This window comes from Manis pentadactyla, chromosome 1 (assembly GCF_030020395.1).
Source record: "Manis pentadactyla isolate mManPen7 chromosome 1, mManPen7.hap1, whole genome shotgun sequence".
NCBI lineage: Eukaryota > Metazoa > Chordata > Mammalia > Pholidota > Manidae > Manis > Manis pentadactyla.
Window position 1 is genome coordinate 25,186,974 of NC_080019.1, and position 17,512 is coordinate 25,204,485.

The window sequence follows — 17,512 nt, forward strand, 5'->3', positions numbered from 1 at the left end:
TTTCACTTCTCTTTCTCTTGGTCTTCACTAGCTAATATTTGAAGTCACACTTTTAGAGGCATGTCTGAATCACTGTTATATAATGAATTGGGAACTAACAGCACTACAGCTAATTTCCAAATAGTTTTGCTATTAAAGGCAAATAGAGCACAACAGCCATCCAGGAAAATGGAAATTAATTATACTTTTAAATATTCATAACAGAGGGATGGCAGGGAAGAAATGAGTGGAATGCTGGAATACGTACCGTGGTGTTCTTCCCGAGAGGGGTTTTCGGGTAGCTCTGAAGAGGATGTAACTGGTAATCCCTGAGAACATTCCCCACAGAGACAGAAACCGCCACCAGTGAAGTTTTATCGTGAAATACACAGGGACGACCCACATCTGTAACAGTGTCACCAGCTGACAGAGGAATGAACAGAAAGTCTCTTTCAATGGTTGCAGGCCTGGAATGGCATGCACACTATTAAACGATTCAGAAGCTACTCTGGGGGAAACTACCTTCACCGGCCTGCCTGTAACATAAACCTGTTTACCATCCAGTGGTCAGCTGTTCTGTACTTGCAAGTTTCAGAGGGAATTGGTACATTATCTAAAAGTTCATATGGGATAATCCAAAATATTCATCTTCTTTCACCTCCTTTGGACATTTTTCCCTGGACATTTCAGATAAAAGCAACTTTAGGCTCTAACAGCTACATCATTTTGGACAAATAAGGCTCAGTTTAGTTGTAAAATTGGGGGTAAAAATGCCTGCCCTGCTTGCCTTTGCTGACTGAGGTGAGGATCAAATGAGATCACAGGTGGGAAAGCACTTTGGAAACACTACTGTACGATATAGAGACAAAGGGCTGTTGTTACTGTCAGGTGCACATGTGCAGATGTACAACGATGTCCAAGGAGAAGTGGTGTCAGAGCAGCTCCTGGAACCTCTTCTGCCTGCTGTCCCAGCATGCTTTGCAAGATTAACCCTCAAATTCCAACTGGGGGGTACCTTGCCCATGACTATTGGATTTGCATCCCACCTTTTTGCTTCTTGTCTTTCCTTTTTAGTTACTGATGCCTTTTCCAGGCTACCCAACTTGTGGATCAGACTCTCTTCTGTTTGTCTTTGTGTAATTCCTTTGTGGCCTGACCACTGACCAAGAGCCTTTAGGATAGCTGGCCCCAACTCCACGTGGCAGGAAGCAGGATAGACTGAGCTGACGCGCTGTGGCTCAATGACTTGATATGGTACAGTGACACTTCCACTCTTTAGATCAGGCCTAATACCAGCTATTTACCTCTCTTGTAAAAAACAGGAAGATTTAAACAATAACAATGACCTTTGGTCTTTTATGTTTTATCATATTCAAACCAACCACCTATTACGTGCTTAGCATCAGTATAAGAAGGGATAGCAAGAGGTTTTGTCTCAGGTATGGACTTTATTTGGTGGTGGCACCTGGTGATGCTTTGTTGAGGAGGATTCTGAGCCTGGGTCCTGGTTTAGTGTAAAAAGTATCATGATTGGTTAATTATGTCTGCCAGTGAAGCAGAAAGAGCTGTTAAAGCATGCACTTCACATATTTTCCATCTGAGTATAAAAAAGTCTGATGTCATGTGTTTGTGTTCTCTGCTTTCTTCATCATGTGATGAAAGAGGCAGCTTAGGAAAAAGAGTTTATGGATATGTTTTTGGATCCTTCAATGAGGTCTTCGTTTTAATAGTCTTAAAGTCAATAACCAAGTTATCTGATAGGACTTCAAGATGTAAATGAAAAAGGCAAGACTATAGCCATTCTTTGCAGGTCAAATAAGAAGACATTTCCAAGGCATTTGAAATGTCTTGAACATCTCCCATAAACGACCTGGATTATGTCCTTATAGTGTATAAGAAAAGTCTTATAACCTACTTTTTTTGTTTTTTTAGATTCCAGGCTGTACTTTCAGGGAAGAGTAAATCTTCTTTACTCTTACTTGAATTCATCAAATAATTGCTTTAATTTCCCATCCTACTTTGCGGGTATGGTTGAAGCTAATGAATGAGTTAGCATCTTTATTTATGAAATCAAGATTAATAAATACAAATACATGTGTGTGTGTGTGTGTGTGTGTGTGTGTGTGTGTATCCACATGGGAAAAACAGGCTTTACTTAAGGGGGTACAATAGCTTTGATGAGGGCCAGAAACCACATGCCAGATAACCGAGGCTCAAGATAAATTTACTCTAGCACTCAGCATCAGCAATTCTGACCCTCTGCAGTTGATAATAAAAGTGTGTACCCCCTTAAAAAATCTCATCAATATTTTAGTCACCTGTCTTCTATTGCTAATTTTAGAGATAGCTATCTATGATAAATTACACATTTTTTACTTTTTTTAGTTCATTGCTTATGATATTTAAGAAGGAAATGGACATGAACTCCTTCAAATTCTGATCATCAGTCACTTGCATTTTTCAGCTTTTCTGTTTTAAGAATTTGATTATCTTTACCTGTCCTCCATAAAAATGCTGTAAATGTTTAACATAAAAAGTTAAGAGTCAGTTCATTTTAATTCAGTGAAACTATCATGCTCCTTTATTTTATACCTTAGATTATAAACCAGCATTTACAAGACTAACCCATTTTCTTAAATCCATGGAATTACAATTAACGATAGTTTGGAGTGATGACTGGATTTTATTTTTATAAAACTAGTTCTCCATGTGGATCTGTAAGTATGACCTATTTCAAAAGGATCCCAAATTTCTCTTGGTGCCTGGATTTAATTCATAACAAATAACAATGTTCAAAGTTATGGACACTATATTTAAAAAATAGGCCTTGGATATCAGAAATAAAAAGAAAGCAAAACATCATTATAATGTGTGTGCAAATATTTAATTTCTTAACTATTTTTAAAGTGTATACCCAATGCCATATTTCCTCAGCCTGCAAGGGGAAAGGTCAGAAATTTGTGTTGTAAATTCAGTAATTGTATTAGAAGTCATTTTGAAATAAGTCCATATTTCACAGCAATTTAAAAGATTTGTTATCAATTTCCAGAGCAGTTACAACTTCTCATTTTTAATAGTAACTGCCATATATGAAATGTAGGAATGTTTTACCTCATAAATAAAGACATGAAATATGTGCAATCGAGTCGCATGCATGCAAAGGCGGAAGCCTGGCAGCTGGGACACATTAATAATGCCAGAGGGGTCACCATCTAGGCGTGTGCATATAAAACACGCTGGCATTACTGGCGAAGGGCAGCCTGTGCATCTGGATCCCATCACCCATGTTCTCCCAACCGACACATCATGGCAGGAGGAATTTCCTGATGAATCAAATGCTACCCAAGGTATCCATGTTTCTCTTGTAGCCATGCACATAATGACTCTGAAAAGAATTGCAAATCAAGTCAAAACCAAGATATCTGTTCATTTGTCTAATTGTAAGGAATGATGAATGGGTAACGCAAAATAAGAGAGAGACAGGGAGGAGACAGAGATGGGGAGAAAGAAGGAAGGAAAGTAGAAAGGAAGAAAGAAAGTTATGTGATGCTCATTTCCTGTGATGCACTGAAAATCCCAAACTGTTTGCAAAACCACTTGTACATGTGTCTGTGCGCATTTGTATGGGTGGAGGTGGAGGGGGAGAAGGGGGAAGTCCAGAGGTAAACAAAAAATGATCACTTAAATAAATGAATACAGGAAATGTTCCTGTTATTAATACAAAGGCAATAAAGGTAAGTGTGGATATTAATCCAACAAGTGAAAGTATGGAATCTTGGCATATGAAGGGCTTTTAGCAAGTCACTTGAGTCTTAATTTTATATTCAAGTCAGTCACAACTGTTGACTTTGTGATGTAAATTCTTCACAGAGATTCTGCAATGTTATGTATGTATGTAGCTATGTGTATATTTGTGTCTTGACTCATTTAAAAAAGACTTGAGCAGAAATAAACACTTTACTGGTACAGTAATATGTTCTAGTGTTCCACAGCTATTAACAGGCAGGAAGTTTGTTTTAAATAGAGAAATATGTTGATCTGTGGCAAATTATTTGCCTGTGTGTTGAGGCAAGTTAGCAGTGTGTCTGAACCCTAAATTCTGTATATGTAGTGATCAGGTCTTTTAGTGACAGGTTTTTTGTAGATATTCTCTATCAATCTGAAGACATTCCCTTCTATTCCTAGTTTGCTGAGTGTTTTTATCTGAAGGGGTATTGGACCTTGTCAAATGTCTCTTCATTTATTAATATGATCATATAATTTTTTTGTCTTTAGTCTCTTGATGTGAATGATTACATAAATTAATTTTTACTTGCTGAACCAATCTAACTAAAATAAGTCCCACTTGGTCATGGTGTACAATTCTTTTTATACATAGTGTAAAGTGATTTGTTGATATTTTATTGAGGATTTTTACATTTATGTTCATGAGAGATATCAGTCTATAGTCTCTCATAATGTTCACGTGGTTTTGGTATTGGGGTAATGCTGGCCTCAAAGCATGAGGTCTGATGTGTTCTCTCTACTTCTACCTTATGAAAGATATTGTAGAATACTGGTATCATTTCTTCCTTAAATGTTTAGTAGGATTCACCTGTGAAACTATCTGGGATTGGTGCTTTCTTTTTGGAAGGTTATTAAGAATTGATTCAGTTTTTAAAAATAGGTAAAGGCCAGAGGCAGAAGGTAAAGGGGTGGGTGAAGGTGAGCAAAGGGTATAAACTTTTATTATAAGTTTTGGGGAAATAATGTACATCATGGTGACCATAGTTAACAATACATTGTTGTGTATTTGAAAGTTGCTAAGAGAGTAAATCTTAAAAGTTCTCATCTCAAGGAAAAAAATTTTTAACTATGTGCGATGACAAATGTTAACTAAACTTACTGAGTTCATTGATCATTTTGCAATATATATATATGTAAAATCATTATATTGTATGCCTAAAACTAACGCACTGTTAAATGTCAATTATTTCTCAATAAAAAATAGATACGGGCCTATTCAGATTACCTATTCCTCCTTGCATGAGTTTTGTATAATTTGTGTCTTTCAAGGAATGATTCTATTTAATCTAAGTTATCCAAATTTATGGAGTTGGAGTTAGGCATGGAGTTGTTCACAATATTCCTTTATTTTCTTTTAATGTCCATAGGATAAGTAATAACAACCCCTCTTTTCTGTTATTACTAATCTGTGTTCTTTTTCTTATTTTTCTTGGTAAGCTGCCGAGAAGTTTATCAAATTTATCAATCTTTTCAAAGAAACAGCTTTCAGTTTCAATGAGGTTCTCTACTGAGTTCTGCCCTAGTTGTTAACTCTTTTCTTTTCCTTGCTTCAGATTTAAACTATTCTTTTTTCTCTGGCTTCCTAAAGTAAATGAGCATGTACATTATTAAAGTATATTGGATGTAATATGTTTAATCATGCATTAATGATTGATCATTTAGTTTCCTGAGTTTAGATCTTTTTCTTTTCTAAGGTATGCTTAGCAATACTGTAAGCTTCCCTCTAAGCACTGCTTGTGATACATCCCACAAATTTTGATATGTTGTATTTTCATTTTCATTTAGTTCAAATTATTTTTTAGTTTCTCTTGAGTCCTTTGCTTTGACTCACGTGGTATCTAGTATTGTATTATTCGATCAGAAAATATTTTGGGATATTTCCACCTATCCTTCTGTTATTGATTTCTATTAATTTCTGTGGTCTGAGAGCATAGTTTGTGTGATTTCAATTTGTTAAAATTTATTTCTGGTGTGCTTTATACTTTGCATGTGGTCCATCTTGGTGAATGTTCCATGTGAGTTCGAGATGAGTGTGTGTACTCTCCTGCTGTCAGTGAAGTTGTCTGTAGATGTCAACTAGAGAAAGATGATGGATGGCGCTATCCGGGTCAGTTATATCCTAACTGATTTTCTGCCTGCTTGATCTATCAACTACTGAAAGAGGGTGTTGAAATCTCCAGCTATATGGTAGATTTGTCAATTTAACCTTACAGTTTCATCAGTTCTGCCTCATATATTTTGATGCTCTGTCATTAGGTATATCCACATTAGGAATTGTTATGTCTTTTTGAATAACTGACCTCTTTGTCATTAAGTAATGACCTTCTTTATCCCTGATAATTTTTCCTTGTTCTGAAGTCAGCTTTGACTGAATTAATTAGCTAATTTAGCTTTCTTTTGATTAATATTAGCATTACATACCTTTACTTTTAACATATCTGTATTTTTATAAGTGAGTTTCTTGTAGACACCACATAATTGGGTCCTGTTTTATCCACTGTGACAGTATCTAAATTGGTGTATTTAGATCATTAATATTTGAAGTGATTATTGATATACTTGCATTAATATCTAGCATATTTGTGACTGTTTTCTGTTTGTTGCACTTGTTTATTTTTTTCGCTCTCTCCCTTTTTCTTCTTTCTGGTATTATGTGAGCATTTTATGATTCCATTTGCTCTCTCAGTATATCAGTTATCCTTCCTTAAAAAAGTGTTTCAGTGGTTGCCCTAGAGTTTGCAATATACATTTAGAAGTAATCCAAGTTATTCTCAGATTAGACTATACTGCTTCACTGGTAGTGCTCGTACCACAGAACAGGTGATCCCAATTCCTCCCTCCCATTTCTTGTAACATTGCTGTCATTCATATCACTTATCCATATGCTGTAATCACCCACTATATTGTTACTATTATTAGTTTGAACAAGTAGCTATCTATTAGATTAAGGATGTGAAAGAAACGATTTTATCTGACCTTCATTTATTCTTTCTCTGACACACTTCCTTTCTTTATGTAGACCTACATAATTTTCTTTTTTTCTGACGAACTTCTTTGAACATTTCTTGCAAGTCAGGCTTATTGGTGATGAATTCCCTTACCTTTTGTTTATCTGAGAGAGAAAGCCTTTATTTTTCTTTCACCTCTGAAGGATAATTTCTCTAGATATAGAATTCTAGGTGGGTGGATATTTTTCTTTCAATACTTTAAATATTTCACTCTTCTCTCTTCTTGCATACATGGTTTGTGAAGAAAAGTCTGATGCAATTCTTATTCTTGTTCCTCAACATATAATCGGGTCTCATTTTTATTTCTCTGGAAGCTTTTAAAATTTTCTGTCTTTGTCTTTGTGCAGCATGAATTTGATATGCCTCGGTATAGAGTTCTTGGTTTACCTGCTTCTTTTCTGAATTTCTTAAGTTTGTGGTTTGGTAACAGTCACCAATGAAAAAAATCTTGGCCATTATTACTTCAAATATTTCTTCAGCTCCATTATTTCCTTCTTCTCCTTTTGGCATTTCAATATGCATATGTTATACTTTCTGGAATTGTTCTACAATTCTTGAATATCCTGAGTTCTTTTTTTTTCTTTACATTTCAGTTTAGGAAGTTTCTACTGACATTATTCAAGCTCACTAATTCTTTCCTCAATCATGTCCAGTTTATTGATGATCCATGAGAGGTGTTCTTCATTTTTGTAATATTTTTTTTATTTCTAGTATTTATTTTAGTTTCTTTCTTAGAGTTTCCGCCTCTTTGCTTACATCACCTATCTGTTCCTGCATGTTGTCTACTTTGTTCATCAGAGCCCTTTGCATTATTAACCATGGCTATTTTAAATTCCCAGTCTGATAATTTCAAATATCTGCAGGATCTGAGCCTGATTCTGCTGTTTGCTTTGTCTGTTCAGATTGTGTTTTTTTTTCTCTATTTAGCATGACATAATATTTGGTTGAAAGCAGACATAATGTTTTGGGGAATAAGAACTGAGATAATAGATCTTCAGTGTGAGGTTTTTGTGTGAATTTGGCTAAGAGCTGGGTCGTGCCGAAATTTTGCTGCAGGTATCAGAGACTTCAGTTTCCACTAGTTCCAGCTTTTTGTTGTGACACGAAGGCTACAGGGGACTGGCGTTGGGTAATTTCCCCTCTGCCACGCTGGATAAGGCTCTGATGAACTCTTTCTCCTTGCCGTGCTGGTCTCTGTTATGGAGACACTCTGGGTCTATTTCAGAATGAATACTTTTTCCATCTCCTTGTCAGAAGCAGAAGGCTTTTTTCATGACTTTTCACTTTGAGAATCTGGTGGGGTTCCTGGGGTCAAAAGTCCAAAAAAAATATCAGGGGTGGGGAGCTCCCTAAGACTGTGGCCCCCAGGAGCTTCTCGCTTTCACACTAAATTCCACCTTCAGCAGTTCTTCAAAGTTACTTAAGTGTTTCTACCAGTTTATGGCTTTGGCAGTTTCTGCTCTAAGTACATCCCAGTTGTGATTTCCTGCATTTGCCTGTCTTTCCAGATTTTGGGGTGCTGGTTTTCTTTGTCACCTCAGTTTTCCAATATGTCCAAGATAAATCATGGACGTTCAATTTGTCCAACGTTTTTCTTCTTGTAAGGTGAGGTGTTTACTCCCAAATTTTTGGTTTCAGAGCTGAAACCAAAGTTTCTTCCTATTTTTAGAAATTCCATCATTTTAAAGGTTGGGAAACGGAGGCTCACTATGGTTAAGTGAGAAGCTAAAATCTTCTGACACCTAAGCCAGTGCTCTTCCCTTCATCTTCCTGTCTTCCTATTAATAATCTCACAAAGTCAGTCTGGAGAATGCTCCTCAGACACAGAGTGTGGCGGAGCCGAGGGACGTGACAAGGCTACTGCTCTGAAAAACACGACACATTGAGATCTCCTTATGAAGGATGTAGATGAATAGCTGAATATTCACTGTAGCTTTACAAAAGGGTTCAGAGACGGATTCTTTTGTTAGTGAAGTCCTTTTACAATGCATGATTAATTCGCACAAATGTATACAAAAATGATCTCTTGAATGCATTTGGAGTCAGCTAATGGTACGGAACACTCATTATGTATCAGTCACTGTGCTAGAAGTTTTCACAGGGAAATGTTTCTGAATTGCGGTAACTCTGTGAGATAGATTCCTATCTTCAGAATTTCCATTGTGCAGATAAAGAAACCATAGTTCAGAGATTTTTTAAGGAGCTTATCCTTGATATGAGACAAAATAACTAGTGAGGTTGGATTCTAATTTCCTCTCTGTAACAAATTAGCTATACAACCTTGACCAAGTTATTTAGCCTCTCTGAACTATATTTCACAAAGGGAATAAAAATAATTACCTCCTGGGGTAACTGAGATGTTGTACAAAAAACACATATCACAGCTATAATAATAGTATACTTTACATATAAGTGTATTACATTAATTATAATTATAATAATTATAGGGTAACTATTATTAGAGTGATTGTTCTCTATAATAATATGTTGCTAATATATTGATGGAGGTTACAAACCAAATCATGGAAATGTATTTTGCTATGTGGCCCCTTGTAGACAAGAGCCAGGAGCTTCATGTATTTTATAAACATGTTCAAAGCTCTCTGTAGCTCTGTTAGCTCCCACATAGTATTAGATGCCAAGAGAAACAGTTTAAAAGTTAGGTTCTTTCTGGATGACAGGCTGTTTAGGTCAGCATTTATGGAAATTTAAAAAAAAATGGCAGATGAAGTGAGACACAGTGTAAGTCAGTCGGCTCACGTTGTGTTTCCTTTCAAGGGCAGGGGCCTTTTTATGCAAAATCCACACCTGTGCTGCCATGGAAACTGGATCTTTTAAAAATATTGAAGTATAGTTGATATACAGTACTATATTGGCTTCAGGTGTACACCATAGTGATTCAACACAATTATGTCCATTACTAAATGCTCACCATGATAAGTGCAGTTACCAGGTGTCACCATACAAAGATATTACAGTATTATTGACTATATCGCCTATGTTGTACTTTTCATCCCAGTGACTGATTTATTTATTTATTTTTTTTTTTGAGAGGGCATCTCTCATATTTATTGATCAAATGGTTGTTAACAACAATAAAATTCTGTATAGGGGACTCAATGCTCAATGCACAATCATTAATCCACCCCAAGCCTAATTCTCGTCAGTCTCCAATCTTCTGAAGCATAACGAACAAGTTCTTACATGGTGAACAAATTCTTACATAATGAATAAGTTACATGGTGAACAGTACAAGGGCAGTCATCACAGAAACTTTTGGTTTTGATCACGCATTATGAAATATAAACAATCAGGTCAAATATGAATATTCGTTTGATTTTTATACTTGATTTATATGTGAATCCCACATTTCTCCCTTATTATTATTATTATTATTATTATTTTTAATAAAATGCTGAAGTGGTAGGTAGATGCAAGATAAAGGTAGAAAACATAGTTTAGTGTTGTAAGAGAGCAAATGTAGATGATCAGGTGTGTGCCTGTAGACTACGTGTTAATCCAAGCTAGACAAGGGCAAGAAAACATCCACGGATGCAGATGATTTCTCTCAAAACAGGAGGGGTGAGGTTCTAAGCCTCACCTCTGTTGATCCCCAATTTCTCACCTGATGGCTCCCCTGCGACTGTGCCTGTCTTAGGTTGGTCCTCCCTTGAGGAATCTTACCCGTCTCTGGCTAACCAGTCATCTTCTGGGGCCATACAGGGAAATGTAAAGTTGGTAAGTGAGAGAGAGGCAATATTCTTTGAAAAGGTTAGCTTTTTACTTCTTTGCATATTTATGCCCTGTGGCTTCTATGCCCAGCATTTGTCTTGAGGTATCCTTACCACTTGGAGGAATTATGATACTCGGTAAATTCGATTTGAGGCACAAATTCTATTTATGGGTTGTAATTAGGAAGGAAGAAGAAAAGCTATAGGAGTAGCAGACAGAAGAAAACATGGGAAGATTGATTATTTCTTTGACATATCTTCTTGTAGAGTAACTTCAGCATGTATAGGTTTTAAACTACTAATTAAATTGCATACACACATTAACATAATAGGAATACAGTTACATAACCAAAGCAGACCTATAATTACCAGCCATCTCCAGTGAAACCAAGAGAACCAGTTAGGCACCTTAGGCATTTGTGAAAACTTATCTATGATATGGTGGATATTGTCCAACTGAACTTGAACAGTCTGAAAGAAATCAGACAAATTAAAACAACCCATTCCTGGGGACTGTTCACATCCCATATGTTCTTTTAACAGTACATAGTCTGTAGTTGTAAGATTTTGGAGCGCTACAACTTGCACTTCTCCTAATTCTTGGGATGATTTATTTTATAATTAGAAGTTTGTCCCTCTTTATCCTCTTCACCTGTTCTAGCCATCCCCCCAGCCCCCTCCCTATGGCAACCACCAGTTTGTTCTCCATATTTATGGGTCTATTCTGTTTTGTTCGTTTCCTCATATGCTTTATTTTTTAGATCCCAAATATAAGCAAAGTCATGTGATACTTGTTTTTCTATTATTTACTCCAGTTATCATAATACCCTCTAGATCCATCCATGTTGTTGCGTATGGCAATATTTCATTCTTGTTTTATGGCTGAGTAATATTCCATTCTATGTTTATACCATGTCTTCTTTATCCATTCATCTGTTAGTGGACTTAGGTTGCTTCTATATCTTGGCTATTATACATCATGCTGCAATAAACATAGGGGTGCATATATCTTTTCGAATTAGTGATAGTGTTTTTTTTGGAGGGTAGATTCCCAAGTGGTATTACTGGGTCATAGGTTCTTTCTATTTTCAAAAGTATCTAATCTAGAGATAATTATCAGCTATAAAGGAAGGATGCAACAGGGCTATGAAAGGTTTCTTTATGAATGTAGGTTTCTTATGGACTCCAGAAATTCTATAGTAGGTATTTCCATTTTACAGATAAGGAAATCATGGTTAAGATAGATTTAAGGAGGTTTTCTTCAATGAGAGTGGATAACTAATGAAGTTTGATTCTAGTCTCCTTCATTAAAAAGAAATCTCTCAAATGCATTACAGAGGGTATTCTAACTGACAAGGCAATGCTGACATGGCAGGAAATCAATGTTTTCTTTAAAAGAAAAAGGCAAGATTACCCTCTCAAAATAAAATGTTCAAATTGTCTAAATTTAAACATTATGCGTAATTCTTTTAGACCCTAGGTTACACAAGAAATAATTTTTATGATGGGTAAACATTTTTAAAGGAATTGAAATAAAACACTGGTGTAAGACAGCACTTCATATGTCACAGGCAAGTCTTATGTACAATGACCAAGACCCAGAACCATTAGAGTGTTAATTGAGGACCTTCTTCCTTTGCAACAGTTCTCCATCGAGGCCATACTCAAGTCTGAGCTGCTGGCTCTCACAACATGGGGCCAGGACCAGAAGTATCAGCACCATCTGGGAACTTGTTAGACATGTGAACTCTTGGGCCCCTATTGAATCAGAAACTCTGGGGATGGGATCTTGGAAACTGATTCAACAAGCTCTCCAGGTAGCCCTAAGACTTGAGAACCACGGCTCTAAGTGCTGAAATGGCAAGGACTCAGGTCTGACAAGGCCCAGGGTATGACTCTGAAGCCCTAAGATGGCAAAGTTCCAGTGAACATGCTTGCGTGGGATTGGCCTGCGAAAATGGGCTTGCACTCTGTGCTGCTGAGTCAATGAGGAGTATGCACTAACGGGTTTCCATGGGCACGCCAACTGTCAATGCCCAGACGGTTTATTGCTAATGAACAAAGTTAGACAGCCTCAACATTTTGTTTCTGCCATTCCTAATCCTCCTTTGCTAGGCCATTGACAGAAGCTGTTCATGCACAAAAGGAAAGTTGGTTTACTTAAACCACGGTTTCTCAACCTTGGCGCTAGTGATGTGTCCATCGTGAAGAGCTGTCCTGTGCATGTTTAGCAGTATCCCTGGCCCCTACCCGCTAGATGCCAGAAGCAACTCCCGTCCTCCTCACCCTGTCCACTAAAGCATGACAATCAAGAATGTTTCCATATGTTGTCAAATATCTCCTGGGGGCAAAACTGCACCTAGTTGAGAACCACTGACTTAAACCACATCATTTCCTTCAGAGTGGTAACAAAGGAAGGCTATGGCAGGAAGAGGAGCAGGCTACAGAGGCAACTCACGTTGTAGGACCGGCCGTGCGTCTGTCTCCACTGCACCAGTGCTATCTGGGCGATGAGCAGAGCACTAAGGAAGATCAGGATCATCTCCACATGCATGGACTCGTGGCCCCGGTGCATCTTGTACATCCTTTCCTGCTGCAGGCTGGAACCGGCAAAGGAGATCATCTGAAAAAGCCCTCAACCCTTGCACATTCAGCGAAAAAAAAAAATTGGCTGGGCTCATAGGAAGCAAATGGGGATTTCAAATGGGGGTTTTTAAGCTCTGATTACAAAGTTTTCCTAAGTTTTTCTTTTTCTTTTTGTATTGGAATATAATTGATATAAAATAATATTACATTGGTTTCAGATGTACCAAATAGTGATTCAGTAATTATATACATTATTAAATGCTCACCATGGTAAATGTAGTCACCCCATTACCGTACCAAAATATTAAAATATTATTGGTTGTATTCTCTATGCTGTACTTCCACGTACTTCCTATGTTAACTAATAGTCTGTTGTCACTGCTTATGGGTCTATTTCTTTTTTGTTTGTTTTGTTTTTAGATCCTACATTCTTCTTGGTTCTTTCCTTTCCCCCAGGGCTGGGGAAGGGGCAGCTGAGAGGAGGGGCCTGCGTTTATCAGCCAAACCAATGCCCCTCAGCCTTTAGCTTTCCCACCTGGTTTTGGCATCAATTTTGTCTTTTCAGGTTAAGTGATGGGCCGAAAAAATCACTGATGGGCCCTGAAGAGACCTGGGTTCCAGTCTCTGATCTGCTACTACACTACCATGTAGCCTTATGAAGGTCACTTCTCTTCTCTGGGCCTCAGTTTCTTCATTTGCAAATTTAAACTGATGATGCCTCCATACTTCTAAAACGGCAAAGCACATGTGTTTTTCATTTGTTCCTACAGGAGGAATACTAATTATTATTAGGTTGAAGCACATGAAGTTGCCATTTTTAAAAAAGTCAGCAATAGTAAAATATCAGTTATTTTGAGTAATTTCTAATATTCTCAAGTAAAAGGATATCCTGCAGATGGTACCTATGGAGAGAATGTTATCCATCTACAGAAAACTCTCAAGTGAGTGGTATAAATTGTTTTCATAAGAAGAAAGCAGAGGCCCATTTAGCAGGCACAGACACTAAGATGACAGCTGAATGTCTCAGTTTTTAGTTGGACTCTTTCAGTTTTGCACTATGGTAGAGAAAACCACTAAAATAGTATGTTACATGGTCTAACTTCCTATAGCAGAAGTGGCCTCAAGGAGTGCCTACAGCAGTGGTGCGTGACCTTGGCTCTAAAGTAGAAATCACTGGGGAGCATTAAAAATCCCAGAGTCCACGCCATACCCTAGATCAATTAAACGACTGTTGCTGGGTGTTATGTGCTGGATTGTGTTCCCCCCACCCTGTTCTTATCTGGAAGTCCTAATCCCCAGTACCTCAGAATGTGACCGTATTTGGTGACAGGAATTTTAAAGAGGTAATTAAGGTTAATTGAGGCCATTGGTGGTCCTAATTCAATATGTAGGAAGGCGAGATTAAGAGACAACCTCACATGGAGGGAAGACCGAGTGAAGGCACAGTGAGAAGGTGGCCATTGGAAGCCCAGGAGAGAGGTCTTGGAAGAAACTAAAACCTGTTGACACCCTGACCTTGGACTTCTAGCCCCCAGGACTGTGAGAACATTTGTTTCTGTTGTTGAAGCCTCCCAATCTCAAGCACTTGTTATAGTAGCTCTAATAACCTAACACAGAGGGCCAGGACAGGACCTGGGCAACAGGAATTTTTTAGCATTCCACATGTGATTTTAAGGTGCAGCCAAGACTGAGAACCACTGGGCTAGAGGAAGAGAGCAGTCTAGGCTCAAGACTAGAGAAAAGGGGTAAAAAATCAATTACTTTTAAAATATTGGCTAGCATTATCTTACACCCCAGTGGGGCACTATCAGTCACAAAATCTCCCACTCATGACTGGTTAGAATGCGCATTTAGTTAGTGTATCAATCAGAAAACACTGCAGGGGAATAAATAGTCTGTACCACAGGACTGTGACCTTTTAAAGGCACTTTGAGTATATGGTTGGGTTCTCCCCCTTTACCAGTGTATCTACAGCTCCTCTAAAGAGCAGAGTACTGTGTGCCCCAGAAAAGGGTGTTGATGGTGCCCCCTGCTGGACAATGTATGGAAATGAGCCCGTACAGCCTAGTAAATATTCTTGCTTGAGTCCTGCTTGAGATGTATTCTTAGAATATTAGTATTGGAAGGCACCATAGATGTACTGAAACCCCTTTGTTTACCAAGCAAAGAAGCTGAATTCCGTATCAGGTAAGCGGTCTGAATAAAATTACGTGGCTGTCAGACTCAGTGTTGGAATCTGAACTTAAGAGATGAGAATGATTTCTAAAACCTCATTAAATATACACTTGTTCCTTTGAAGAAATGGGAAGTGAAGAAAAATAAAAGGGTACAAGAACCTAGTTTCAGTTTTTACAGCTCCAAAACCAAAATAACTATTTAATATTCTGTGTAGTGAATAGACTTTCAACTTAGGTCATATAGATAGAAGAGTGAATTTATCATCAGTCTAAAATAGGACTTGCATAGATATAAAACAAAATATGCTTCATGACAATCTATTTTGTATATATATATATATAATAAAATGCATCTCAAATACATAACATATGTGGAAGTATTTTGGAAAGCATGAAGTGGTATACAAATGTAGTAAGTACTTCCTTATTTTGATTAGGAATATATTCAAATTGATTATCATACTGCAAAAAGGAGGAACTTTTCATTTTTATTTCAGTTCTTTTGGTGCCCAATGGCCACACAATAGGCACTCAGAACACAGTGGAAACAGCATATAAAGAAAACCAGATATATATGGTGCACAGATAAATACTAAGTTGACACTACCCTATTTTGAAGGACATATAAATCCAACTTTGTGGGATTACATGGAGCACATTTTAGAAAACATGAAATCCCTGTGGTTTGGGTTTATAATGATGACCCACCTTCTCTCAGGTGAGAAATTTTCAGATAAAATGATGGCTTCAAGTAATTTCTCAAAATGTTAAGCTAGAAATCTAATTTTTAGTATAACAGCTATAAGAAAATACTAATCACTTACTTCCACTCATCATCCACAGAGAGCCTTGTGTGAGAGATCTGAAAAAAATAAAAAGAGCCCCTTTCAAAGTGTCCTTGTTTCCTTAGCTCGTGTTTTACAGCATTACAACAGGAAACCCAAACCATGAAAAGTGGTAATGTTTCTTAGTACACAAATTATTTAGGATGAAAGCCCTAATAAAATATTTGCTTATGGAACTCAAACACACACACACCCCCCAAAACAAAACAGCAATGAGATCACTGTTAGTAAACATTTGATTCTGCTCCTAGGTCAGAACACCAGAAGAGGCTCTGTTCTTGTGGTTTGTTTGGCAATTCAGTCAAGGATGAAGGGAGTGACCTTTAACTAGGCAGTGTCGCCCTGGCTTCTGGGATATGAGGGCGAACCTAAGAACATCTAAAAAGCATCTGTTTTGCTGTTGTCTTCAATGATGCCAAGAAGTAAATATCTCTGAGCTCAAGGTTTTAGAGAGAGAGCTAACCAGAGGCCCTACTTGTTCGGAGCATTTAGTTGTACTCCTGTTAGTTCCATTTAACTTAAAGTCTGGCCCCAGGGAAGGGGGGTTTGGCCCTGCCCTGGCCAACCGAGCTCGAGAGCACAGAGACTAACCTCAGAAAATGCTTTTGTGAGCACAGCATGTACTCCCACGCTGCCTTCCATTGATCACTGCTAATCCACTGCACGTGGTCATGAGAAACCTTTAAGGTCGAGCATTGGGAAAACATAATCTTCTATAACTTTCATGGAGAGCATAGAGAGCATAATTCCCAGACCAGTCGTGTTAAAAGCTAAAATCCCCAATGATGGCAAAGAAGAGAAGGCCAATAGAACACTTGCTACACAAATCTGATATTAGCTAGGTTTTAACATTATATTTTCTTCAAATGGCACAAGCAATTCTGACAGATGGAAAAGAACAATACCATCCATAGTTCAGCCTAGGATTTCTCTGACTCCAGGTAAGCAGGTTCCCTAATAAAATCTGTGCTTCTGTCAGAGGCTTGAGGGGCTCCCCTACAAGAAAGAACAAGGCTCCAGAAGGCACAGCTAAGTGGTGGCTTGACATATATTTGCACAGGGCCAGGGCTTGCTGGATGATGCCAGAGAGAGAAAGAGAATGAAGCAGCAGGTGATGCTGGCAGCTTCTCCATGGGTCCCTGCCCCTGGGTGATCCCACCAGGTGGTCCCCGATATCCAAATGGAAGTCACAGCAGCTGGGCTCAAGTGCTGCTTTCCAGGAGCAGGAAGAAAGCCTTGGTGGCAACCCTCAGGGAAGAGCTGAACCTCAGCCCCCTCCTGCTTGATGGGTCCATCTCTGTGGACTTCTGCTTCGGGGCAGAAAACCCTGGATGGGTTTGGAGCACTGAGCCATGCAGCCATTTAGCAACACCCAGCACCCAGCACTGAGTTGACTGGAT

The 17,512-nt window shown here is 38.0% G+C and overlaps 1 protein-coding gene across 2 annotated transcripts in view; it reads right to left on the reverse strand.

Moving 5' to 3' along the window:
- RNF175 (ring finger protein 175) overlaps positions 1-17,512 on the reverse strand; it is a 45,549-nt gene that overhangs the window by 18,402 nt on the left and 9,635 nt on the right. For both annotated transcript variants that reach the window (XM_036887936.2, XM_036887935.2), the window contains exons 2-4: positions 16,092-16,129; positions 12,963-13,104; positions 248-402 (exon numbers count right to left, since the gene is read on the reverse strand). In XM_036887936.2, the coding sequence (XP_036743831.2) occupies positions 248-402; positions 12,963-13,104; positions 16,092-16,129 (335 nt within the window). The remainder of the gene's footprint in view (positions 1-247; positions 403-12,962; positions 13,105-16,091; positions 16,130-17,512) is intronic.